Source organism: Thamnophis sirtalis, unplaced genomic scaffold (assembly GCF_051295495.1).
Source record: "Thamnophis sirtalis isolate CommonGarterSnake01/CBP01778 unplaced genomic scaffold, rThaSir2_p1.2 scaffold_4, whole genome shotgun sequence".
In the NCBI taxonomy this organism is placed as follows: Eukaryota; Metazoa; Chordata; class Lepidosauria; order Squamata; family Natricidae; genus Thamnophis; species Thamnophis sirtalis.
This window is the reverse complement of record NW_028261384.1, coordinates 65,704,125-65,730,682: the sequence shown is the minus strand read 5'-3', so window position 1 is coordinate 65,730,682 and position 26,558 is coordinate 65,704,125. Positions and strand designations below refer to the sequence as shown.

At 35.9% G+C, this 26,558-nt stretch overlaps 1 protein-coding gene across 1 annotated transcript in view; it reads right to left on the bottom strand.

Annotated features, from left to right (window-relative positions):
* The window catches only part of BBS9 (Bardet-Biedl syndrome 9), a 363,446-nt gene that overhangs the window by 52,210 nt on the left and 284,678 nt on the right, over window positions 1–26,558 (bottom strand). The window contains exon 21 of the mRNA XM_087713067.1: window positions 5,251–5,359. Coding sequence (XP_087569193.1) covers window positions 5,268–5,359 — 92 coding nt within the window. The 3' untranslated portion in view covers window positions 5,251–5,267. The remainder of the gene's footprint in view (window positions 1–5,250; window positions 5,360–26,558) is intronic.

The following is a 26,558-nucleotide window of genomic DNA, read 5'->3' as shown; positions in this document are numbered from 1 at the left end:
TCATAGTTTCCTGAATATATTGAAACATTAACTTTATTTCTTTTTGAAATGTAGTTGTATTTCCCTATTATAACATCTTGCTTTGATATAATGGGCTGAAAGTTGCTCAATAATCCACCAAAATCCCAATGTTCCAAATATCCAAAAAGCCAACAAGAAAAGAGTTTACTCAATTCTGGAACTGTTTTTCGCAGTCAACTATATTTATATTTCTCAGAGTCAATCAATTTACTTCCTCTAAGCTATCCAAATTTTAATTTTTAAATTTTTCTTCTTTTGCTTTGTAGGATGTTTATCGAACAGTATTTATAATCCAGAGCGGCCCATCAAATTTCCCCATGATTCATTAGTCCACCAGCGTCAATCATTCAGACTCAAGAGCAGTTCAAAGTAATTCCCCAAAAGAGCATGTTGTTTACCATCTGCACTACTTTGAAAGTCTTCAAAAGTAGTGCAGATAGTAAACAACATGCTCTTTTGAAAGTCTTCAAAAGACTCACCATTTACTCCCAAACTGCCAGAAAGCACATCTTATAGCTACTATCTTATAAGAGCCGAGGTGGTGCAGTGGTTAGAGTGCAGTACTGCAGGCCACTTCAGCTGACTGCTATCTGCAGTTCGGTGGTTCAAATCTCACTGGCTCAAGGTTGGCTCAGCCTTCCATCCTCCCGAGGTGAGTGAAATGAGGACCCAGACTGTGGGGGCTGACTCTGTAAACCGCTTAGAGAAGGCTGAAAGCCATATGAAGCGGTATATAAGTCTAACTGCTATTGCTATTGCTATCTTTATCTTGTCCACCAGTAGATATCCTCCCTGCTCTTTCTCTTTCCACTTGTACTAAGTTCTATTTAAAACAATCCATTGTTCCATGTGTTTATTTGCCTTTCTTTTTATCAATCCTGGGTTCTTTTCAAGCTCTTTTCCAACTATGTAGCAGTGTAGTATCTGTCACCCCAGCTCTAGCTTCCAGTATTGAAATGAAGAGAAATATATACTAGCTGATTGTCAAATAGTCAAAAAGGTCATTTTTCTTTATAAAATTTCTTCCAGTGGTCAAAAAAATATTATCTACAAGTTTAAATCACTTTTCACAATACTATAAATTTCAATCCAGTCTTTCTTATAGTTTAAAACTTAACAGTCTCTCATTACAGTTCCATTTCTCTTTTGGATCTGTGATCTATCTTTGCATATTAACTTGCCACTTTCTCTACACTTTGGAGAATCTTTCTTTCAGTAATTCTTTTATTTAGGGATAGGGCTCTAAAATGGGAATTGAAAGTCATCTCACCCAGTTCCAATACTCTGTTCACGAACAGCTCATTAGTGCTTCTTTCTTCAGTTGCCCAGCTTCAATGTGGCCATAATGGTCATCTCTCTTCTTTGTTGGTGAGGAGGATGCCTTTCTTTGTGACCCCTCTGGGGTGACTTTAGTCACTTGGGGCCTTCCAAACAAAGAGGAACTGGCTGGGATTCGCAGAGCCTCACTATATTTGACCATCTCACCGTGACACCAAACCGGAAAATTAAGTTGCATATGTTTTGTGTGTGTATATAAAATATTATATATTTATATATCTTCCTTAGTGTTTCTTGCTTTAAATTATATCATCTGTTAAACTACTGCTGGAGATATATAGCTAGTAACTTTAAAAAAATATATAAACTAAAATTTTGTTTTGGATAGCACTTATGGAGAATAACCAAGACATCCTTCTTTCATTTACAGCAGTATTTACTAATTTATTTAAGAACTGAAAAAATAAGATACCTAAAGATGAGTTGATTGAAGATATATTATTAATATATGACTATTCTATGTGTATGTAGAAAATTCAAAGATATGTTAGGAATTATTTTTAATTAATACTATAGAAAGTGATTAAGAATATTTTTCTGTGAAGCCATGACATTTTATCAACTACTATGTCTATGGCCATTAAGCCTAATTTAAAGAGTATAAATTACTAAAAGAGGAGGAGGGTTAAGGAAAGGAATATTTTAAAGCGTTTGTTAGCATACAGATGTGTTTTTTTCTGAAAATTTTACATTCCCATTATAGTTTTAAGTTGGGTATGATAGTTATATTTCAAACCTTGCCAAATATTAACTAATACAGAGGAACAGTGTGCAATTCCAATCCATTTCAATTGCTGATGCCTAAGAGATCAAAGTACAGTTTAGTTATTTCATGTTTGATTGAGTTTTTCTATGTCTCATGTTCCTACTGTAATTCTACCTTTGGAACTTTTTTTTCCTGGATAGCAAAATCAGCAACTAGACATCCCAAAATATTAATCTAGTGTGCTATAACATTATTAATACTCCAGCTCTTTTTCAATAGCATATTGAGTGCAATGGGACCTTCAAATACTATCAATCACTATACACTATTAATATGGTTTCTTGGTTAAAATATATGAGTGATTTATCACTGCTTTCTATTTCATGATTATTGAAGACTCTGGACTAATACACCTCCTTCATTTAAGGATTGAATAAATAATCTCTGGACTGTTGCATAAAAGTTGAATCTCCTAAAACAAAATAAGGTATTTTATAAGGAGAAATGAGTGGAATTCTGCAGGAGATGAATGTACTTTTTCAAAATACAAAAGACATCATGAAAGGATTTAAGGAGATTATGGACAAAATGGAAAATACCATATGAAGGATGAAGGAGTAAAGACCAAGCTGCCCAGGAAAGGGAGTACTCAACAGAAAAAAATGAAGGAAGAAGTAGACAAAGAGGAGGCAACAATGGAAAACCAGGGGGGAAATGTATCAAGAGAGTTGGAAGATATGTTTGAAAGGGAGAGAGGGATCTATGTAGAAAACCCTGGAAACTGGGCAATGGAAGAGGGTAGAGGTGGGAGAAGTGCTTAGATTAAATAGTCAAGAAGCAGATGAAGTTAGAGACAAAGATTTAAGAGAGGAATTGGGGAGGCAAGTCAATAGAAAAAGCATAGCAATTAAAGCATTAAAGTGGGCAAGGGTTAATGAATAAATTATTTTTCTCTTTTTAGTGTTCTGATTTGCTTTTCCTTTTCTCTCTCTCTTTTTTAAAGTGTAGCAATTAAAATATTGAAGTGGGCTATAGACAGTGGATGATTCTTCTATTTGTTGTTATCCTGATTTGCTTTTTCTTCTCTCTCTCTCTCTCTTTGCTATTTTTCTTTTAGGTGGGTGACATGATTAGAAGTTAGGATAGACAGAAATAGTTTTTTAATAAAATGTGATGAATAAAAGCTAGAATAAGTGATAGAAACAAGAGAAGGGGAATATTAGTGTATACACTTTATAATAATAAAAGTAATAATAAGATACAACATTGAATAATTGAATGATGATGGACTATAATTTAATATAAATGTATATTATTGCTACAAATACATGAGTTGATTGAATGTAAGAATTATGATTAATTTCATTAGTCTTATTTGTATTAGAATGTATGACACCCAGGTGCCACACTAGTCACGTATTGATTTGTATTTATTAGTTTGTCAAATATGTACAAGATAACAGGTATAAATATAAACATGGATATGAATGAAAGAAATGAACACGAATAAAAGGGGATAGTAGGACAGGGATGATAGGCATGCTGGTGTGCTTGTGCATGTCTCCTTTACGGACCTCTTTGGAATGGGGTGAGGTCCACGGTGGACAGTTTAAGATTGAAGCTGTGAGGGTTAGAGGATGTAACAATGGAGTCAGGTAGAGCATTCCAGGCATTGACCACTCTGTTGCTGAAGTCATATTTTCTGCAATTGAGTTTGGAGCAGTTTACCTTGAATTTGTATCGATTGTTTGTCTATGTATTATTGAGGTTGAAGCTGAAAAAGTTGTTGACAGGTAAGACATCGTAGCAAACAATTTTGTGTACTGTGCTTAGAGGCAATTCAGTTCCAGATTGTCCAAACCCAAAATTTCAAGTCTGGTGTATAGGGAATACTATTGTGAGTAGAAGAATGCATTCAGCTCTTCTTCCGGAATGCAATTTCTGTAACTTTCGGCAGGGTTCATAAGACTCTTCATTTAGTACCATTGTAATTTTGAATAATTGCTGAATGAACTGATGTTGAGGACTATTGGTAAGCTATTCTACTCAGTAACAACTCCTTATTCCAGCAATAAGACTAAAATCATTTCTGAAAGTTCACAATTAAAAAAAAAAAAAACCCCACTCCAATATCAAAATCCTTAATCAACTATTCCCAAACTTCTCACTATTCATTTGTCCCAAAGACCTTCAGAACCAATCTTTCTCAAGGGTGTTCTAGAGAAGAGGAAGGAGTGTTCCAGAGGCTGTTTTAAGTATGGGTAGTACAGTGTTGAAAGTACTTGACAGCATCATTCATTAAGGACCAGAATCTGCAGTGTATATTTCTCCCTAGATCTTGCTGTTGGGAAAAAGCAACTTGGAGAAAGTGACTTGGTAATACCCAGGTCCTGGGCCATAAAGAATATTAAAACCCATTGCACCTACAATCCAGTCAGCATTTAGTGTAAATCAAACAATGTTACAGAAATAAGCTCTGATATGCCATTACCACTTAAGAGTATTGCATTCTCAATCAGCTACAGCTTCTGAATGGGCTTAAAGACAGCCTCTCATAAAGCAAGTTTATTTCAGTTAGGAAGTAAGAAGGCATGAATGATCATAAACAAAACCTCCTAGTTCATGAATGGCTGCAACTGACTATGATCTCCATCTGCTCTACAGAGAAGCCATGAGACCAAGAAGTCCTTGGATTGAGAACTTGCTTTTCAAGACGGAGCACCTTGGATGATCCCTCTGCAGAGTGCAAACTTTGCCCAAGATGAGAAGAATTAAAATTGGAAGATATTAGAGAGACTAGGAAGAAGGGGCCAACTCCAGATGTGCGGCTAATTCTAAGCATCTTATACAAAAGGCCTTGAGAACCTAGACTCATCATTGCTTGCTTGGAACAATTAACAATTAATTAAAAAACAATTAACATTCCTATATGCAGACAAGGTCTGAAAATTTTTATCAGGCAGCCCATTGAAATAGATAGATAGATAGATAGATAGATAGATAGATAGATGGATGGATGGATGGATGGATGGATGGATGGATGGATGGATGATAGATAGATAGATAGATAGATAGATAGAGAAAGAATACAGTACTTTCTTGAGACAATAAGCTCTATTAGTCCATGCAAACATAATGAAACATTTTTATGATAATTTGCCATATGGAAAATTCATTCATCTTACCAGGTTTGTTATCTCGCTTATCCAGATTCTTGTAATTGACAAACATTTGTTGAGTTTTGTATGGCTGGTCTTTCTTCAAAATCAGACTCTGGGATAGTATCATAGCCACCTAAATTACAAATAAAATATAATTGGTAAATTAAGGCATAAGAGCATTAAAAAAAGAAAAAAAGTAATCTAACTTTTAGAAAATATTAGCTATTTTTTAACTATAGAAAATGTAAAGCAAGTTAAGCTAATTTGTTGCTGCAGATGACTGAACAGGATGATTGAGCACCAGGCTCCCTTCTCTTTTCATAAATTTGATTGCCTACTGCAGAATGCATTAAGTCTAAATCAATGTTTCTCAATGTTGGCCACTTTAAGACATGTGGACTTCAACTCTCAGAATTCCCCAAGTTGATGTCTTAAAGTGGCCAAATGTGAGAAAAACTGGACATTGGAGCCAATTAAACAGAGTTCTTTGCAAGCAGCTATATGCAACATTTGTATCTCAGCATCATTGTTAATGTTGTAGGATATTAAAATACACTTAATCATTGTGCACTCACCCTCTACTTTTCAAACAATTACTTGTATAAACAATCCTGTTGTTTATTTAGGCCAAGAATTTATAAGTCTAGACTATAATAGAAGTTCTCCAATAAACTAGGAATTTAGTCCAATACTTTAACTATGATATGATACATTCCTTTGTGGAATGGTCATTTCCATCCCACAAAGGCTACACTTTTTAAGTATGCCATATAAATCCGTAGGATCTATTTTCTCTCTCTGATTTCTTGTTTTCTATGTATAGAAACTATTTTTATATAGGTATGCAATCAATTATGTGTATTCCTCCTTTGAACAAAAAGAAAAATATTCCAGTTACTAGTTTATCACTTACTTGCAGACCAGGTAGGAGAAAGCAGTGAATTTAATACCTGCTAGTTGTTATCACAGAATGGAAAAATTCTTGAAGAGAGCCTTTCCTGCTTACCTGAACATGCCATAAAAATAATATAATGAGATGAAATCCCTAAGATATAATATATAGGTCTAGTATAAGCTAAATTAGCTTATATAAATGAACTGACAATTATAAAGGATGCATACATTTTAAGAGAAAATATTCTGTATATATAGAAAGCACATCTTTTTAGAACAGAGAACAGTGAGAAATTATTGCTATATGTTTGCACATGGGAATTTTTATCTCAAAAGGATTAATAAGTGACACAGTATTCACCTTATTCCAAAAATAAAAAATACCTTTGACAGATGAGTTTGAATAAAAACCTATTTACATAAAAACCTAAAAAGATTGATTGAAATAATATTTTAGATATTGTTTCATAATACAAAAATTATAAGAGAATACCTAACCATTAGTACTGTACGTATAAAGTTCCTACATGTAAATAAAAATTCTGAAAACTTATTTTTAAACTGAAACCTAAAAAGATTATATACTTTCTAAATTAATATCTTTGATACTAAGTTATTTCATCAGGCATCAGTTTCCTTGGCAAAGGTATGGAAATGATTTACCATTACCCTTTCTTCGAGGGGTGTTTCTGACTTCCCAGTCTAACCTAAACTGTAGTATTCTCACATAGTCATTCATTAAAGAACAAGTAGCCCTTACTTAGCAACAGGAGTGGGTTCTGGCAGGCACTACTGCCAGTTTGCTCATGGCCGCAACGTACATGAGCGCTTTATGCACAGTCCAATAAAAAATGTTCTGCCCATGTACAGAAACTGAAAACAAGACGGCAGCACCTATGGCACCGCTGGGGAAACCAGTTCAGGGGTATGGCAGGCCTGGGTCGCTGCCGGTTCCAATGACCCAGGCAACTAAACCACTACCGATTTGGCCAAACCAATCCAAACCATTAGGAACGCACCACTGCTTAGCAACCACAGTTGGAACTGGTCACTCCATCACTAATGTTGCAAATGCTAAGAAGACTCCAATGGGCCTATAGTGTCAATTCCCTTCCCCAAATTTAAGTTCAGACATCCGGATAAAGTAGCCAGTTGCTACCACAATTTTTAAAAGTCCTGTTGTGTGAATGCCAATTTACTCTTTATCAAGGCCATCCAGTTATTAGACTGGAAAGTAGATTATAAATATTTTATCTAATATAATATAAATAATTGAATATATTTTATAATAATAATAATAATAGCACGCATATTACGAAAATACGTTACGACGTCCTAGGCCCCTGGGTGGGGCCCGACTAGTAACCAATGCCAAATCCGGCAAAACAACTGGCCGCTGTGATACAATTGTATAATAATAATAGTAACAACAACAACAACAACAAAACAACAACAACAATCCAATCATGACAAACATAGTCCAAGTATTCAGCACCGATATTTCAATGCAGTTTGGCATGGAAAAATGCACCACTGCATCCATAAAAAGGGGCAAAATCACTACATGTGAGGGAATTGAAATGCCCAATGACCAACTAATTAAATGCAATTAAAATGAAGCCTACAATACTTAGGCATTCTGCAGTTGGATAACATCAAGCATGGAGAAGTAAAAACTATTGTCAGGAGAGAGTACACCAACAGAGTTAGGAAAATTTTGAAATCTAAATTGAATGGTGGAAATACAATCAAGGCCATAAATACCTGGGCAATACCAGTTATAAGATACACAGCTGGTATAGTTAACTGGACACATGCTGATTTGGACATTCTGGACTGAAAAACCAGGAAACTAATGACAATGCACTACAGTTTACATCCACGTGGTGACACTGATAGACTATATCCTCCCCGAAAACCAGGTGGCAGAGGATTATTACAAGTGAAGCAAATAGTTGAAGAAGAAAAACATGCACTGGCTGATTATTTAAAAGAAAGTCAAGAACATCTATTAATCGAAGTAAAGAACAAAAATCAGAAACATTATAAGCAAGAGTCTTATAATACTAAGCTCCAAATTGGGGGTCAAGATCTGACTGTTTTGAAAGAGATACCACCTCAAATGCTAAGAGCCAGGAGAGATTACGCTTTTTTGGTCGAAGAACTTAGAAACTGTCAGATACAGTACAGATGGGACGCACCATTTGGTATTATATTTACATTTGATAGGCAAAGATATCGTCTCAACTCAGTATGGAAAGCTCGAGATTTTTACCATAATATTTTTTTTTCCAAATATACTTTCTTATTTTCCATTTTTATAACATGCAATCACATGTATACTATTACATAGCCAGTATCCTTTTAAAAAAAAAAAAGAAAAAGAAAGAATTTTTTTTTATTTTGTTACTTAAACAACACATGCCCACACCAGTGGGAAAAGAAAAAATCAAAAAGTCAAAACACAGAGAAGTCAAAAAGAACAAAAAACAAGGCAGGGGAAAAAAAGAAAAAAAAAAGAACACAGGTATATATTATAAAAAAAAGTATATCAGCTGGTTACAACATGTTTTGGTGCATCTCTTCCATTAATTCATATTAATTCAAATATCTTAACTCAAATGTTTACCATATTGACATCATTATACCTCCACTTTTAGTTGACTACACTTATTTAAACATCCTTCATCCTTAACTATGCCAAAGATTTAATCCATAACCACGCTAGCATTTCATTTACTTGTTTGTAAAATCCTCTATTAACATCAAATCCTCATATCCTGTTTTAGCTGAACATCCATAATATTTAATACCAAAAATTCCATCTTCCATGCATATAGTTTATTATCATTCTCCCTTCTTTATGTAATTATATCGTATATCGTAACATTTTCCCCATATTAGTTAACATCTAACTGTATATAGTTTTATTTTATTTTTTAATAGTGATAATTAGTGTGATTAATAACCTTTGTATATGTATCCAAAAATATTTCCAACCTTCCCTTCTCATATCCAATTGTTATTTATCTTATCAACTCCACATTATATACATTACTATCAATATCAATTATTATTCAGCTATGTCTATTAAAAATAAGAATAATTAGGTTTAGCTAATTTTGAATTGTATTCTTCCATCTATCAGCCTGTGTCTCTCCAATAACAAAGCCTCCTTAATCCAATTACCATTCGTGGATCAAATTCTACAAACGTCTTTATAAGCAAGTCCAAACAGGAATATCTTCGCACCTTTTTGCTTATGATGCCTCTCATATAATGTCCTAGGCGTTGTCCTACGCTTGTTGCACTTTTCAGCTTGTCTTTAATTCTCAGTGGTGGTATCGGAAATTTTGCAAATGATGTTTCATAAAGTATAAATTCTTTAATGCTTCTCATTCCTCCTGCGCTCTGTCTTTTGAAATAAATCTTCTGTATGGCTGCCCCCCTTTCAAACGTTGCATCTCTTTCTCCCTCCGAAGTAAACCAGACACCCGAAGTGTCAGCAAGTTGAGAATCTTTAAATCAGATGCCCGGAATGTCAGCAAATTGAGAAACTTCATTTCTAACATTCTTCATTTGTATTTCAGGAACACTCAAACATTCAACATTCTCACTTTTTTCTTCATATTTTGATGTTAAAACCAACAAATAGTCCATCTTTTTTTCAAATCTATCATATGTATCCAACAACTTTTGTAACGCGGAGAAAATCATTTTAAATGAATCATTTGAAGCTTGTATAGACGCCATGTTTGTGACGCAGCTATTTTTCCCTTTAGAAGCTTTAAGATATTTGCAAGTAAGAACACGCTGGGAGCTGTGCAATCTTATCTGATCTTAGACCAACACAGCCAAGCAATAAAAGTGTCAAATTGTAAGGAGCCAAATTATAGTAAATTGGTTTACAGCCCACTTAAGGAGAGTCAGAGGAGATGTTGAAGTAATCTTTCCTTTATCCATGTAAATCCATGTAAATAGCATTTAAAACATTTAAGTAATAGGGTAACCACCGGCCATAAACCCATTAAAAAAAAACCAATTCGCCGCTAGATTCTTCTGTTCTTTAGTTTCAATTAGCTTAAATTTTTATGCGGACCGTATCTCTTTGAGTAATAAAATCAGCTTACCAGATGAAAACACTCACACCATTCTTAGGGGCAACCTGCAGTTTCGGTTAGTTTACAGCTAATCCAGAAGGAACTGGCAAAGGAGGTTAAATTCCAAGCCCCACAGAGACTTTGCGAACATCTCTGAGGTCACTGGATCTCCTCCAACCTTTCACTGTCTCTCCGGGACAGCTTGGGTCTGAAAACGAACCGTCCAATTTCCTTCGGAATAGGGGAATTTCAGGAATAGCCTGAAACTCCGTCTTCTCACTGCTAAGCCCCGCCTTCTTCCTTTACCATAATATTTTGATGGCTGGACATCCTGCATCATCTGGACCTGGAGAAAGACCACAAGAAGGACAGGACAGACAGCAAATTACACAACTACCAGATAAGATGGAGCATCTTTCTCCCCTAGAAGCGCAAGGTGTTATGGAACAAAGACCTAGCCGTATGATTACTAGACGAATGGAGAAACAAGCTAAAAGGCAACAACTTCAACAATCACCGGCCATCGATCAAGGAGCTACAGCAACAAGTACAGAAGCAGTGGGAGGAGCTAGGCCAAAGGTTAAACAGGCCATGCAGGAGGCTCTAAAAAAGCTTCAGGTAACCAGAGACGACAACTAAAATTTTAACATGGAATGTCAATGGATTGAATTCTCCACAGAAGAGAAAGAAAATATTTCACTATCTTAAACAGTTCAAGAATGACATAATTTGTTTGCAAGAAACTCATATCAAATCAACTGATCAAAAATATCTGATTAACTCAAAACTTGGTCAACATTTTGTAACTTCTGCTATGGAAAAGAAAAATGGTATAGTTGTATACCTAAGAAAAGATAAGAAAGCTGAATTAATTGAAGCAGATCCTTTGGAAGATACATCACGTTAGATCTAATCCTAGAAGGGAAAAAGACATTACTTTTGGGAATTTATGCCCCTAATCAACAGCAAGACAGATTCTATAGAAATCTTCATGCCAAATTAGTACAGTGGGACTATAGGTCTTGTATACTACTGGGTGACTGGAATGGGGTTATAGACACTAAGAGAGATAAGAAGATTTCTCGCCAAAACACCAAGATGCGAGCAAAGCTACCTAAATCCTTTTTTGATATGATGGATGACTTTGAACTGAGAGATATTTGGTGAGAAAGAAATGCAGAGGAATATGATTTCACTTTTTTTTTCTGATAGACATCAATCCCTTTCTAGGATTGATTTCATACTAATCACTAATGATTTACTTTCTAGGGTGAAGAAGACAAAGATTGCGGCTAGGGTCCTTTCGGATCATAACCCAGTTTGGATGGAATTGGGAAGGGTGGTACAGGCAAGAAGGTCCTGGAGATTGAATGAAAACTTATTTAGATATGAAAAGTATATCAATGATTGTAAAAAGTTGTTAACCGAATACTTTGTTTTTAATATGAATAAGGGTACACCTATGGAATTCGTATGGGATGCAAGCAAAGCATATATGAGAGGAGTACTGATAAATATAAATAAATCACATAGACATAAACAAGGGCTAAAACAAACAGAATTGGAAGAGGAAATTAAGAGGAAAGAGCTGGAGTTAACAATGAATCCAGGTGATACAAAGGTTAAGAAAGCAATCACCATATTAAAATCTCAATTTCACATGTTGATCTCTGACCAGGTAGCCACTAGTTTGTTATACGCAAAACACAATACTTTTTGTAACGCAAATAAACCTGGCAGATGGTTAGCTTATCAGATTAGGAAAAAAAGGAAAACTCGAAATATATCTAAACTGACTTACAGAGGGAAGGAGGTGTTTCAACAGGATGAGATTCAAAAGGTATTTCGGGAATTTTTTACAGAGTTGTATAAGGGGGATAAAATTAATGGTTTAGATATAGACAAATACTTAGACAAAGAGAAAATACCCTTAGTTAAAGAAGAGCACAGGCAAAAATTGAACCAACCAAGAACAAAAATCTACTCTTCAACTAAAAAGGCACAGTCTTTCCTAGATCTCAGCATTTTAGGTGGTATCTCCTTCAGGACAGTCACCTCCCGTCCCCCGATTTGAAGCTTATTTTTGTAGGACTCCTGTAATATCGTGTTCCTCATATCTCTAGTGGCAAAATAAACCACTATATCTCTTGGTAATTGCTTTTGTCTTGCCATCCAGGAATTGACACGGTAAACCTTTTCAATTTGCCAATCAAGATTCCCTCCTGACCTTCCCACCATCAGGTCGAAGGCTTCAGAGAGAATCTGTTTCAGGTTCTCTTGTGTATTTTCAGGGAGGCCCCTTATCCTTAAAGTAAATTCCATTTGTCTATCCTGTAACATGATTTCATTTTCTGCATCGCTGACCTTTTGCTGCACTGCATCCATCTTCATTAAGAGGGTTCGTATTAGAGTCACTAAGATCTTCTAACTTTTCTTCAAGTCCATATACATAGCCAGAGAGAGAATTCAGAACCATCAGAAAATCCACTCTAATAATTTGGTTACATGTCATAAGTTCTTCAGACATCTATTTGTTAGAAGCAACTATCTCTTCCTTAAGTTTTGCTTCCATCGTATCAGCATGATTTTTTAACGCATCAATCAATTCTTTCTGCAGAATTTCCCTTGTCAAGGGGTCCCTTGTCAAATAAACTGCTTAACAGCTTGATGGATTGTTGTTTAGACAGTTTAACGACGCCAACATTCCAGAGCTGTTAAGAATAACAACCCCCTGTCAGGCTCCGCCCACTGGAAGTCCAAGAACAAAAATCTACTGAAGGCCCAGCAGATGAAACAAGAATACAGAAAAGATGTGATAAAATCAAGAATGAGAGTTAGTAGAACAAAGCATTGCATGGCCAATTTCTGGAAAAAATAAAAGATAAAGTGGACAGTGAAAAAACTTGGTTATGGTACATTAAAGAAAGAAACAGAGTCATTAATCCTGGCTGCGAAAGAACAAGCTATCCGCACAAATGCCATTAAGGCCAAAATCAAAAAATCCTCTGATGATGCCAAATGCAGACTTACAAAGAAGTTGATGAAACTGTTGATCACATACTCAGCTGCTGTAAAAAATTCGCCCAGACTGATTATAAATTGTGGCACAATTGAGTAGCACAAATGATCCACTGGAATTTGTGCAAAAATTATAATATTAAAACAGCAACAAACTGGTGGGAACATAACTCTGAAAAAGTCACCGAAAAATCAGATGGTCAAGATCCTATGGGATTTTCATATACAAACGGACAAAATACTGGCGTATAATACACCAGACATCACACTAGTTGAGAAAAGTAAGGTTACAATCATAGACATCACAATACCAGGTGATAGCAGGGTCAACGAGAACGAATGTGAAAAAATCACAAAATACCAGGACTTAAAAATCAAAATTCAACGATTATGGCACAAACCAGCAGTGGTAATTCCAGTGGTAATCGGCACATTGGGTGCTATTCCAAAAGCACTAGAATTACATTTAAAACAGTTAAAATTGATAAAATCACCATCAGTCAAATGCAAAAAGCTACATTGCTTGGATCCACACGCATATTACAAAAATACGTTATGACGTCCTAGGTCCCTGGGTGGGACCCGACTAGTAATCAATGCCAAATCCGGCGAAACAACTGGCCGCTGTGATACAATTGTGTTAATAATAATATTCAAAGAAAAGACGAAACAACCTGTTCATGGCTTGGATAGACTATAAGAAAGCATTTGATTGGGGCTTCCGGGTGGTGACATCACTGTGCCTAGAGTGGGGTAAGGGAGCTCCTCTAACCCCTAACTCTAATTTCTTCATGTGGGCTCATTTGGGGAGCACTGCTGATCCCGAAGAGACCAGCAGATGAAAGGGGATATTCTGCAGACGCGGGGTGGTAACACAAATCCCCCGGCAGATAGGAGAAACCACCCTAAAGGGACGAAGAAATATTCTACCATCTGGTTAGGACTGAGCAATGGCGGCCGCATAGAAGGAAGAAACAGAAATAGAAACAGACGAATTTGGGTGCTTGTTATTATTGCCGACAATCCAGAGAGGAAAGCAACGCGAAACTGGCAAAGTGGGTGAGCTGAGAGAAGAAGGAGCCGGGAGAGAGGCTATTTTTTACACTTTAATTTTGCCGAAAAGAAGCAGTGCAAAGAGGCTGAGTTAGAACGGACAGGAAGGGACAGCCTCAAGAACCTTAAGATCAGCCACAGTAAGAACAAAATCCTGACATGGACTTCAGGGGATAAAATTTGCCGGAAGGGTTTGGAAGGTTTAAAGAAGTGACTGCATAATAGTCGGGTTGGCAAACAGATTTCCCTTTTTTTCTGCTTACCAGTTCTTCTGCTGCTGGGTTGAATTTTTTAAATATTTGATATTGAGCTGACTAGGAGCTTGGAGCAGCGCCAGAGACAAGAAATGGATGTCTGTCTTTTGCTTCATGGACATTAACACTGAGACCAAGGAGAGAGTGACTTAGAGAGACTAATTATTAAAACTGAATATTGAACAACCAACAAAACTGAGAGACATTTATTGATATAAGAATAGGGTGTGATATATAAATTTATGATATTTACTAATCAAATTAATGAAATAGAATATTACTAGTATTATTACATAGGATTGTTTAAGTATTGAAAGGTGATACCAAGGAAGGATAATTGTGGAATTGTTGTTGAATATTGATTTATACAATTATAATAATTATAATATATTATTGATATTACTGACAAGGTATAAATAAGGTAAAAGTTATAACCAATCGTGGGCAAAGTCAAAAAAGGGGGTTAAAAATGGCAACCTCATCAAAATTAGGAAAAAAGACCATACCCAATGTGAGTTCAGCAACGCCCCCCTCCTCAAATAAAAAAACAATGGAGAGTGCGTGGGGGTTGGAGAAAGGGGAAAAGATGGCAGAATCAGCAGGAGCAGCACCTACGATGCAAAATATGCAATCGATGCTCCAGATGATACAGGAGACCTTGGCTATAAGCCAAGAAGAAGACAAGGAAAAATCATGAAGAATTAAAAAATGAAATGGGAGAATTGAAAGGAACAATCAAAATTGCAGACGATAAAGTTGAAAAGATACAGAATGCCTTAACAATCAACGAACGGAAAATCCAATGTATGGAAGAAAAAATACAACACTCAGATCAGAAGATGGGAAAAATGGAAATAGAATATAGGCAACTTAATAAAGAATTGGAATTGTCAATAATCCGACTCGAAAACGAAAAAGTGGCATTCTACCTAAGATTTCAAAACATACCGGAAGAGAAGGAGGAAGATCTGAAAGGAAAAATGATTAATATCCTTACTGAATTTCTGCAAAAAACAGAACAAGAAATGAGAGCAAACATTGATGAGGCTTACAGGGTGAATACTAATTATGGAAGGAGACATAGGCTCCCGAGAGAAGTATATGTAAGATTTGCTAAGAAAACTGCCAGAGATGAAGTGTACAAAAAAACCAGAGAAGAGACAATTATACTACAGGGAAAAGAGCTGACCACGCTTAAACAGATCCCACGGAGAATCTGGGAACAACGCAGGCAATACCAATTTTTAACAAGCGAGTTGAATAAAAACAGAATAATGTACAGATGGCTGGTACCAGAAGGGGTTCTGATATCTTGGCAAGGAAAAAGATATAAGATAGAGAATTTAGAAGAAGCACACAAATTCTATGAAGAACACTGTAATAGGGAAGGAAAACAAGGAAGCAAAGAGGAACTAGAATACAGAGGTCAAGTGGAAGAAACATCAGAAGACAGCGAAAGAAGCAGGAGAGAAGAACAGAGGCAAGAAAGAGAGAGAGCAGAGAAGGAAGACAGTGGAAGAAGCAGGAGAGAAGAACAGAGGCAAGAAAGAGAGAGAGCAGAGAAGGAAGGCGCGAGAGGGAAAAGTCAGATACAAACTAGAAGTAAAAGAAACAATCTCAACTAAAGATGGATCAAGAAATAACAATTATGTCAATAAACTTGAATGGACTGAACGCACTAAAAAAAAAAAAAGAGCCAAGATGTTTAATATTCCTAAGAAACTGAAAGTAGACCAGATATGGGTTAATTGGTATAGATGGATAGAGCAAAGAAATAAAAAGCAATCGAAGAATAGAACAACTCTCAAAAATAATAATTATGAGTAAAACAAGGGGGTCATGATTGGTGAAATCAAATCAGGATGATAGCTGGCATATAGACTATAGAATGATAGAGAGAAAAGGAAATGATATGAAAAAAATGGACTTGTGGAAATAACACCCTCAAGAAAACATAAACTGGATTTGAAAGAGACACCTATAACGATAGAAAAAGAAAGGAAAGGAAGAAGGAAGGAAAGGAGGGGAGGAAAGAAGTAGGGAATGGAGGGAAGAAGGAAAGGAAAGAAGTGGAGGGTGGAAGAGAGAGAGAGAGAAGGTGAGAAGTAGGAGAGGAAGAAGAAATGTGGAGGAGAGGTAGGGGGAGAAGAAAGAAGTAAGGAGAGGTGGGTGGAAGAGAGAAAAAGAGAAGGAGAGAGGGTAGGAAAGAGAAGAAAGAGGGTAGAAGTAGAGGAGAAGTAAAGGAAGGAAGAAGGGGAAGGAGAGGAGGAAGGAAGGAAGTAGAAAAGGAAGGGAGGGAGAAAAGAAAGAGAAAATAAGGTGAGATGTGGAGGAGAGGTAGGGGAAGAAGAAAGAGGTAAGGAGAGGTGGGTGGGAGGGAGAGAAAGAGAAGGAGAGGAGGGAGGAAGAGAGAAAAAGAGAAGAAGAGAGGGTAGGAAGGAGAAGACCGAGGGTAGGAGTAGGGGAGAAGTAAGGGAAGGAAGAAGGGGAAGGAGAGGAGGAAGGAAGTAAGTAGAGAAGGAAGGGGGGAGAAAAGAAAAGAAAGAGAAAATAAGGTGGTGTCATAGCAGGTGTGAAGGATGGTAAATAATACATTCCAAATTATACCTTATATCCTTTTAAATGGAATAATAATAATATAAGAATGGCAAAGAAAAAGAATAACTATGTGAATGTATACCTATAAGTGCATGTAAGAGAATAGATGACAGTAAAAATATAAAGCATAATATAGGTAAATAATACTTGATCATAAGTAGCTAAGTATAAATAAAGAAATGTATATAAAAATGGATAATGAGTAATGAGATTATGAACGCAAGATAGAAATGTATAGAAAGGAAAACACTAACTGCAAAGAAACCGATTCGGAACTGTTGTATGATATACGATGGAACTTATTGTTCCTATGTTGTTTTTAAGTTATGTGGTTATTTTTGTTAATGTGTTTATGTGTTCTGTTGATGTGCTTATGTGTATAAAATAATATTTTTTTTAAAAAAAGCATTTGATTCAGTTCCCCATAGCTGAATCAAGAAATGCCTGAAAATCTTTGGCATCAGCAGCAACATACAAAAATTCATGGAAACTTCAATGAACCTCTGGAAAATGAAGCTAATAGCTAATGAAGAAGTCCTGGGTGAAGTTGAAATTAAACGAGGCATTTTCCAGGGCGATTCCCTTTCACCCCTACTTTTTATACTCTTAATGCTACCACTGACAATCATTTTAAAGAAGATGAACTATGGATACAAACTTGCAAAGAAAGGACTGAAAATTTCGTACTTGGTGTACATGGATGATTTGAAGCTGTTTGGTAAAACAAAAACTGAATTGAATTTATTAATTGAAAGCACAAACTTATTTAGCCAAGACATTGGTATACAGTTTGGAATTGACAAATGTGCAACAATGGCAACCAAAGCATGCAAGTTCATAGAAGATGATGGAATACAACTTGAGAATGAAGAAATGATAAACACAGTAAAACCAGAAGAAGGCTACAAGTACTTGGGGATTTTAGAGGCCTCTGACTTAATGCATAATAAAGTCAAGGAATTAACTTCAGCCAAGTACATTCGACGAATTTGCAAGATATTAAAGTCCAAACTGAGTGGAGGAAGCATCATAATAACCATAAATACCTGGGCTATACCTGTAATTCGATACTCTGCAGGAATAATTGACTGGACCTAGATGGAGTTGGACAATTTGGACAGAAAAACAAGGAAGCTTATGACAATGAATCATGCTTTCCACCCTAAAAGTGATGTTGTCCAATTATACCTACCAAGAGGAGAGGATGGTTGAGGACTCCTACAAGTAGAACAGACTGTGGAAGAAGAAAAACACAGCCTGAATGATTACATCCATAAAAGTGAAGAACCAATGATTAAGGAAGTAAATAAAAGAGGCCTTTTAAAGACAATTAAGTCAAAAGCTGAATATAAGAAAGAAGTAATTGAGAAGCGAGCTGAAAATTGGAAAAACAAAGCTATGCATGACCAATACTTGAAAAGTATTGAAGGCAAAGCTGACCAAAACCTAACTTGGAACTGGTTAAGATCAGAAGCACTGAAAAAAGAAACAGAAGGCTTTATTTTGGTAGCTCAAGAACAAGCCTTAGCCATAAACTGCATGAAGGCAAAAATTCAACATGTTACCCACCAACAGCAAATGTCGCTTCTGTAATGAGAAAGACGAGACAGTCGACCACTTGATAAGCGGGTGCAGCAAAATTTCACAAACTGACTACCTACAATGCCATGACTGCATTGCTAAGATCATTCACTGGAAATTGTGCCAAAAGTTTGGATTTGAGTACAGCAAAAACTATTGGGAACATCAGGTTCAGAAGGTTTTAGAGAATGAGAAAGTCAAGATCTTGTGGGACTTCAGAATTCAGACTGACAGGCACTTGGCCCACAACACACCTGACCTAACAGTAGTTGAAAAGAAAAAAAGTATGGTTCATTGACATTGCAATACCTGGAGATGCACGAATTGAAGATAAACAGCAAGAAAAAATCACAAAGTACTGCAACCTGCAAATTGAAGTTGAGTGACTGTGGAAAAAGAAATCGTTTGTTGTCCCGATTGTAACTGGAGCCCTTGGAGCAAGGGCTACCTTGCTATTTGGAAATTTTAAATTTATCAGATTTGAACATTCTGATTCTACAAAAAACCACCCTACTTGGAACAGCTTATATCCTCTGCCGTTACCTTAACAGTTCCTAGGTCCTTGGTTAGGACTCGAGCTGCTGAGCTACCAACCAGCCCCAAAGGCTGTGAATCTCACCAAAGATTATCATCATCATCATCATCATCATCATCATCATCATCATCATCATCATCATCATCATCATCATCATCAAAACAACCAATGGAACAATATCAGTGTTGCAGTATAACTTTGCAACATACATGCAAAGAATATTTAAGGGATGGGAACAATTGTAGAGCATTTGAAAATAATTATTAAGCAATTATTTTCCTGTGGGCATATTCATAGAAATTTGTTTCTATTTGTGTAAAAATATATAAGCTTCAGTCTGAAAGTCAGTTTGCAGGTACTAACAACAAAACTTTTGACCATGCAGTGAAGAATGTTCTTGCTTAGCTTAGGCTGGGGCATTCTTTAGAAAATGCATACCTGAGCTATTATACATTCAAATGAATAGCAAGCAATATTCAAGCTGAAACCATGTTTAACAGGTTTGATGTCTTTTAATTCTTTTATTAAAATTGACAGGTTTTATCCTCCCAACTCTGCAAGATCCTGCAGCAATTAAACACAATTGCAAGGTATTTTAAGTTTGTTTCCCAGACCACGTTCTATATTTGTGGTATGTAATGCAGAGGGCTGGAATTTAAAATCAAATGACTGAATATTAAAAACATATCTATTTTTTAAAAATAATTAATATTATTAAAACAAGTAGTATCTTTTTAAAAAGCCTAATGATAAATTTGTTTGATATTTAGAAGTTATTATATTCCCCCAAACCCTAAATAATAAAATATATTTTTGCCTATTTTTATTTTATTATTGATTAAAAACATACAAAACATACATGCTTTTGCACGCTCCTTACAAAGAAAAATTTACCCAATTATTCCAGATTACTTAAAATTGGTCATACATTCTCAGGTCTTTTAGCCTTCTCCAGTACAGATAGGCTTCAATTTACAACCACAGTTGAGCCCAAAATTTCTTATGCTAAGTGAAACAATTTTTATCTCATTTTACAACTTTTCTTGCCACAGATATTAAGTAAATTTCTGCATCTGTTAAGTTATTAACATGGTTGTTAAGTGAATCTGACTTCTCCATTGACTTTGCCTTTCAGAAGATCTCAAAAAATTATCACATGACCGTGGACACTGTAACCATCAAAAATATCAGTCAGTTTCCAAGTGTCTGAATTTTGATTGCATGACCATGGGGATGCGGCAATTTTTATAAATGTGAAAAACAGTCATAAATTACTTTTTTCAGTACCATTGTAACTATGAACAATTACTATACAAACTGTTGTAAGTCAAGGTCTACCTGTATCATCTCCTTAAAAAGTCACCTCAAAAAGTCGAGAACACCTTTCAAATTAGTTTTGAATAAATTTTGACAGACTATAATCAAAAAGTAAAAATATATTCATAGAGAGGATTACATGCAATAACGTATTAATATAAATTTTGTCTCTTTCCCACAGGATACTCCATGTACATGGAATCTCCTGAAGATAATCCCTTATGAAAAATTCATTTCCAACATAACAAATGCTATATACCCTACTGACCTCTATTTTCAATAATTTAAAAATAATACTCACAGAATGATACTTTCCACTCTCCACTGACAATGTCAGAGTTCCGAGCAACACACCCATTAAAGCCAGAACTCTGAGGCAGGTACATTCCTCAAAGAACATGTTTATTGGATACATCATATTGGCACAGCCGATGAAAACCAACTCTAAAGATTCCCGTCCTTTTCATCTAATTAAAAGAATAACAATCCTTCTTCAACAGCCACCTGTTAATGATGACCTTGGTTCCCACAGGAAACCTTTTTGTTTTGACTGTTAGTTGGACTATCTATTCCCCCCTCCCTTCCCACTCTCAGGCTTCATGGCAACTATGAGGCAGCACAAGATGGCTTCAGGTCATGAGAGTTGACAGTTGGACCTCCCCTCTTAACTGGAGAGAAATTTGAGAAAAATTCAAATGGAGAGAAATTAGTTTTCAATCAACAATCTCTCCTTCCCCCTGGAGGCGCCTTTGGTTTTTGAAGGTATTTATCGTGGGATTGCTTAGTCAGTCTAATTGCTTTTAGGTCCCAGCTTTTTACCCAAGTGGCTTTGGACAATTCCATTGCACTAGGTATTGCAATCTCCTTTTGTATAGTCTGGAGTGTAGGATTCATTTTCTCTCATAATGCGTTTCTCCCTGCATTACAATCATCTTTGGGGCTGCTTCGTCCATTGGCCTCAGCTGAGACCCTATTGCCGGCTTTAACAAGCTACTGTGGAAGACTGGATGCACTTTCCCTAGCAGGCAAGGAAGCTTTAGTTGCACCGTGACAGGATTAAGAATCTTCACAATAGAGAAAGGAGCTATAAATTTTGGTGGCTCTGTTAGTGCTCAGACAGAGCTAAGGCGCTGGGAGGATCCAATGGCCCTCACAAACTCCCTCCAGAATTTGACTGTAAATTGGACACCACCCCAGTCAGAGATAATTCTTCTAGGAACTCCATGTAGCCTATAAATGTGCTTTATGAATAGTTTGGCTAGTTTGTGGCCTGATGTGAGACTGGACCAGGCTACAAAGTGGGCTTGCTTGGAGAAGAGGTCAATCACCATCCAAATGACCATATTTTCCCCACTCTCAGGAAGCTCTATTATAAAATCCATGACGATGTCTTCCCACAGCCGGGAAGCACCAGTCACTTGTTGGAGCAGTCCTGGGGGCTTCCCTGGTAGTTTTTTCATCGTGACACATGTAGTGCACCTTTTAACATAGTCCTCAATGTTCCCATTCATCTTTGGCCACCAAAATTGTCCCCTTACCAAGCACAGGGTTTTCAGGAAGCCGAAATGCCCTGTCTGATTGGTGTTGTGACTTCTTTGCAGTATTTGGAGGCACAGACTGTTAGGGATATACAGTTTAGAGCCTGTCCAGACCAGTCCATCTCTGAGGATCAGTAGCTCCTTGTTGTCCTGGTAGCATGGATTGGTGGGTAGCTCGGTTTTTAACTTCTGAGTTAAATACTCTCCCTTTTCAGCTTTTCACCTTTGAGTTTGCTGTCTGATGGCTTGTTTGACTTGCTGGGAAAAGAGGTATCATAGCATGGACCACATCCATACACTTGCTGTTATATTGTGGCATTTGCGACAAAGCATCTGTTAAAAGGTTTCTCTCTCCAGAATGTATTTTAAAGTGAAATTGAATTGGTTAAAGTACTACACCTACAATATCTGCTTTGGTGAGAGCTTCCATGGGGTCCTAAGTCCCTCCAGGCTTTTATGGTTTATCCATACTTCAAAGGGCACTTGGCTCTTTTCAGGGAAGTGGCGCCAGATCAGCAGAGCCAAGCAGACTGCATACGCTTCTTTTGTTTTAATAAAAAGTTTTTTTTATTAAACACAAATTGAAACAATGGACACAGTGTAACCATCCTGGAGAAATCTATGCCATACGTGCTTAGATATAAAGTTATACATTGTAACCACCCTGTTTTTTAACATTTGATCTATTCCGTATTTACAAATATAGAAATAACATATTTCCAACCAGGTTGCTTTGTGTTTATCTTATACATTTTCACTGTTATAGTTTCATGTGTAATTCTAGTCTCCATTCTATGAATCTTAGCCATTGCCCATTTTGGGTGTTTCCTTTTTTGTTCCAACCATCGATAAAATTTATCCCTGATCTTATAATATTCTGATTCGTCTTTATTCTTCAATTCCCACATCAATTTATCCATTTCAGTACAGATCAGAATTTTCCTAATTATTTCCCCTTCTTGTGGAGTTTCCCTGTTTTTCCAATTTTGGGCAAAGACAATTCTTGTTGCCGTAATAATATGTATTGTTAAGTAAATCACTTCTTGTTACATTTATTATTTATAATTCCCAAAAGAAATAGTTCCAGTGCGAATTCTATTTCCTCTTCGGTTATCTCTATCAGCCACTTTTGGATTTTCTGCCAATATTTTTTTTGTTTTTTGGCACGAGCACCACATGTGGTAGTAAGTGCCTGATTCATGGTCACATTTCAGCTATTTGGCGCTGAGTTTCTAAACATTTTGGCAATTCTCGTGGGTGAAAGGTGCCACCTATAAAACATTTTATATAAGTTTTCCTTATACGGTATTGACAATGTTATTTTCCTATTCCTTTTGCATTGTTCTTGCCAGCTATCCAACTGTATATTATAGCCTATGCAACTATTGTCTCCTTAACCTGCTCTTCTTGCATCTTGCATTCCAATAAAAAATTGTATATCTTCTTTATCAATTTATCATTTGTCCCCAAAAGGATGGTGTCTATTGCCATCAACTTTCCATTAATGCTCCACTCTTTCATATTTTTTGAGTAACATGATTGGATTTGGAGGTAAGACCACCATTCCAGATCTATCCCTTGTTCTTTTAGCTCTTGCCTTGATCTTAATCTCCCTTCTTTATCTAATATATCTTTTATAGGTGACCTGTTTTCCCTTATTAATAAAGTTTGTATGCACTATGCTTCCAATGTTGATAGCCAAATCGGTACCTTGTTATAAATTTTTCTCATGAATTTATTCCATGTTTCTAATGGCGCCTGTCTTATGAAGTGTCTTTGGAAGAATTGATGTGCTACCTATTTCCTGTACCACAGGAAGGCGTGCCAACCTAAATGTAAATCGTGGCCCTCTAGTGTTAGCAATCTATTATTTTTAAAATCTATCCATTCTTTTACCCAGGTAAGTGTTGCTGCTTCATGATGTAATTCCCATTTTGGTATATTAAATCATCCTCTTTCTTTTACATCTTGCAGAAGTTTAAATTTAAACCTTGGTTTCTTCCCTTGCCAAATGTATTCTGATGTCATTTTATTCAATTTTCCAAAGTACTTTTTATCTAATTTTATAGGGATATTTTGAAACAAGAATAATAATTTTGGTAGGATATTCATAGTTTATAGTTTATAGTTTATTGGAATTTGTAGGCCGCCCTTTTCCCTGAGGGGACTCAGGGCGGCTCACATAAACTAGGAAGGGGGGGGATACAGACAACGAAATAGAGACAAATACTAAAATGGTAAGCAACATACATCCATCATTCGGGAGGGGTCACTATCCTTATCCCCAGGCCTGGCGGGCGAGCCAGTTCTTCATTTTAATCACTTCTATCCTTCCCATGAAGGAAAGTCTCAAATTTTTCCATTCTCCAATTCTCTTTTATATGGTTTGTTAACTTAACATAGTTGTCCTCTTTGATTGATGTACACCTGCCATTATATAAATTCCTAAATATTTCATTTTTTTTCAATCTGAATATTTATTCCCTTGGCCAATTTCTCCTTCTGCTTCTCCATCATATTTTTTACTATTATTTTAGTTTTATCTTTATTAATTTTCAATCTGGCTACCTTTCCATAGTCCACTAATACCTCCATCAGCCTCAGACCTGATTCTAGTGGTTCTTCAAGGATAAAAACTAAGTCATCTCCAAATGCTTGAAATTTATAGACTTCTTTCTTAATTTCCAGACCTTTAATTTGAATTTCTTTTCGTATTATCCTTGTTAACACTTCTAAAGACAATATGAATAATAAAGGGGATAGAGGACACCCTTGCCTCGTGCCTTTCTGGATTTTAAACTTTTTGGTCACCTCTCCATTCACTATTACTTTAGCTTCTCGGTTGGAGCATGAGGCCCGAAACACGTTTAAAAATTTATAGCCAAATTCCATATATTACAATTGTTGTAACATAAATTCCCAATTAATGTTCTCAAAATCTTTTTGTGCATCGAGAAATAACAATGCCACCTGTGTTCCACTATGTCTCTCATAATATTCTAAGACATCTAATATTATTTTTATATTATTTTTCATTTGTCATTTTGGTAGAAAACCATTTTGAGCCATGTGTATAAACTTTATCTAGAAATCTTTTTAAACGTTTGGCGATTATTGAATATTTTGTAGACTGTATTTAACAAGAATATGGGCCTGTAGTTCTTAATTAGCATCTTGTAAAATTTTTCTTTTGGTATCAGAGCAATGTTTGCCTCCGCCCATGATTGTGGTATCTACGCTTCTTCCAACCTTGCATTATATATTTCAAGTATAATTTCTCCTAGACTATCTTGCAATTCTTTATATATTTCTATTTGTAGTCCCTCAGGACCTGTTGTCTAATTATTATTTTTTTGTTTTTGGATCACGTCTGTTAGTTCCTTCACTTTTATTTCTTCATTTAACATATTTCTAATTTCTTCCAGGATTTTTTTAGTTTCACTTTCTCAACATTATTTCTCCTTCTGCCTGGCAAGAAATTTCTTTATATAATTTCTCATAAAACTTCTGGGTTATCTTTTTCTTCTCCTCATTTTGGTAACATATATTCTTCTCCTCATCTTGTTATTTGTTAATCCATCTTTCCTCAGTTTGTCTTTTCAAGTTATATACTAGCCATCTCCCTTGCCTGTTAGCATTCTCAAAAGTATTTTGGTTTGTCTTTTTTATCTGTAGTGCCAAGTCCTTCTTTTCTAGTGTATTCAATTTATGTCTAATTAAGTCTATTTGTTGTTTTATATTTCTTTCCTGCAGCTTATATTGTAGTCCCTCCTCCATTATTTTGTATTCTTTTTCCAAAGTGTTCTTTCTTTGCTTTTTTAATTTATTTATTTTTGCCATGTAAGATATAGCAACTCCCCTCATATATGGCTTTGCCGTATCCCATAGATTTTGTACAGATATGTCTTCTTTTTTATTTTCTTTTAAAAAGAGATGCAATTGATTAGTCATCGTCAGTTTAAATTCCTCATCTTTTACAATCAATCTTTTCAGCGTCCATCTTGTCATCTTTTTCCCTATCAAACTTACTTTTCATGGGATTATGATCTGCCCAGAGATTCGTGCCAATTTCAAATTCCTTCACCTCTGATTGCAACTCTATTGAGGTCCAGACCATATAAATTCTGGACAATGATTGGTGTCTGTTCGAGTAATATGTATTTTGGTTTATAGCCTGATTTATCTCTCTCCAAACATCTTTTATTTTCAATTCCTCTGCCATTTTGAAGAAGGATTTTGGTAGTGTTCTCTTCCTTTTTTCTTTTTTGTCACTTTTATAACTTAATTTTTAATCAATTATTGCATTGTAATCTCAGGAACCTTCAGAGTCAATTTTAACCAGATCTGTGACAATATATTTCCAATAAATCTATTCTTTCAGGAAATCACCTGCTTCAGAGTTTTGCTTGCAATGGGATTACTTGGAACCCTGGCATTAAATTGA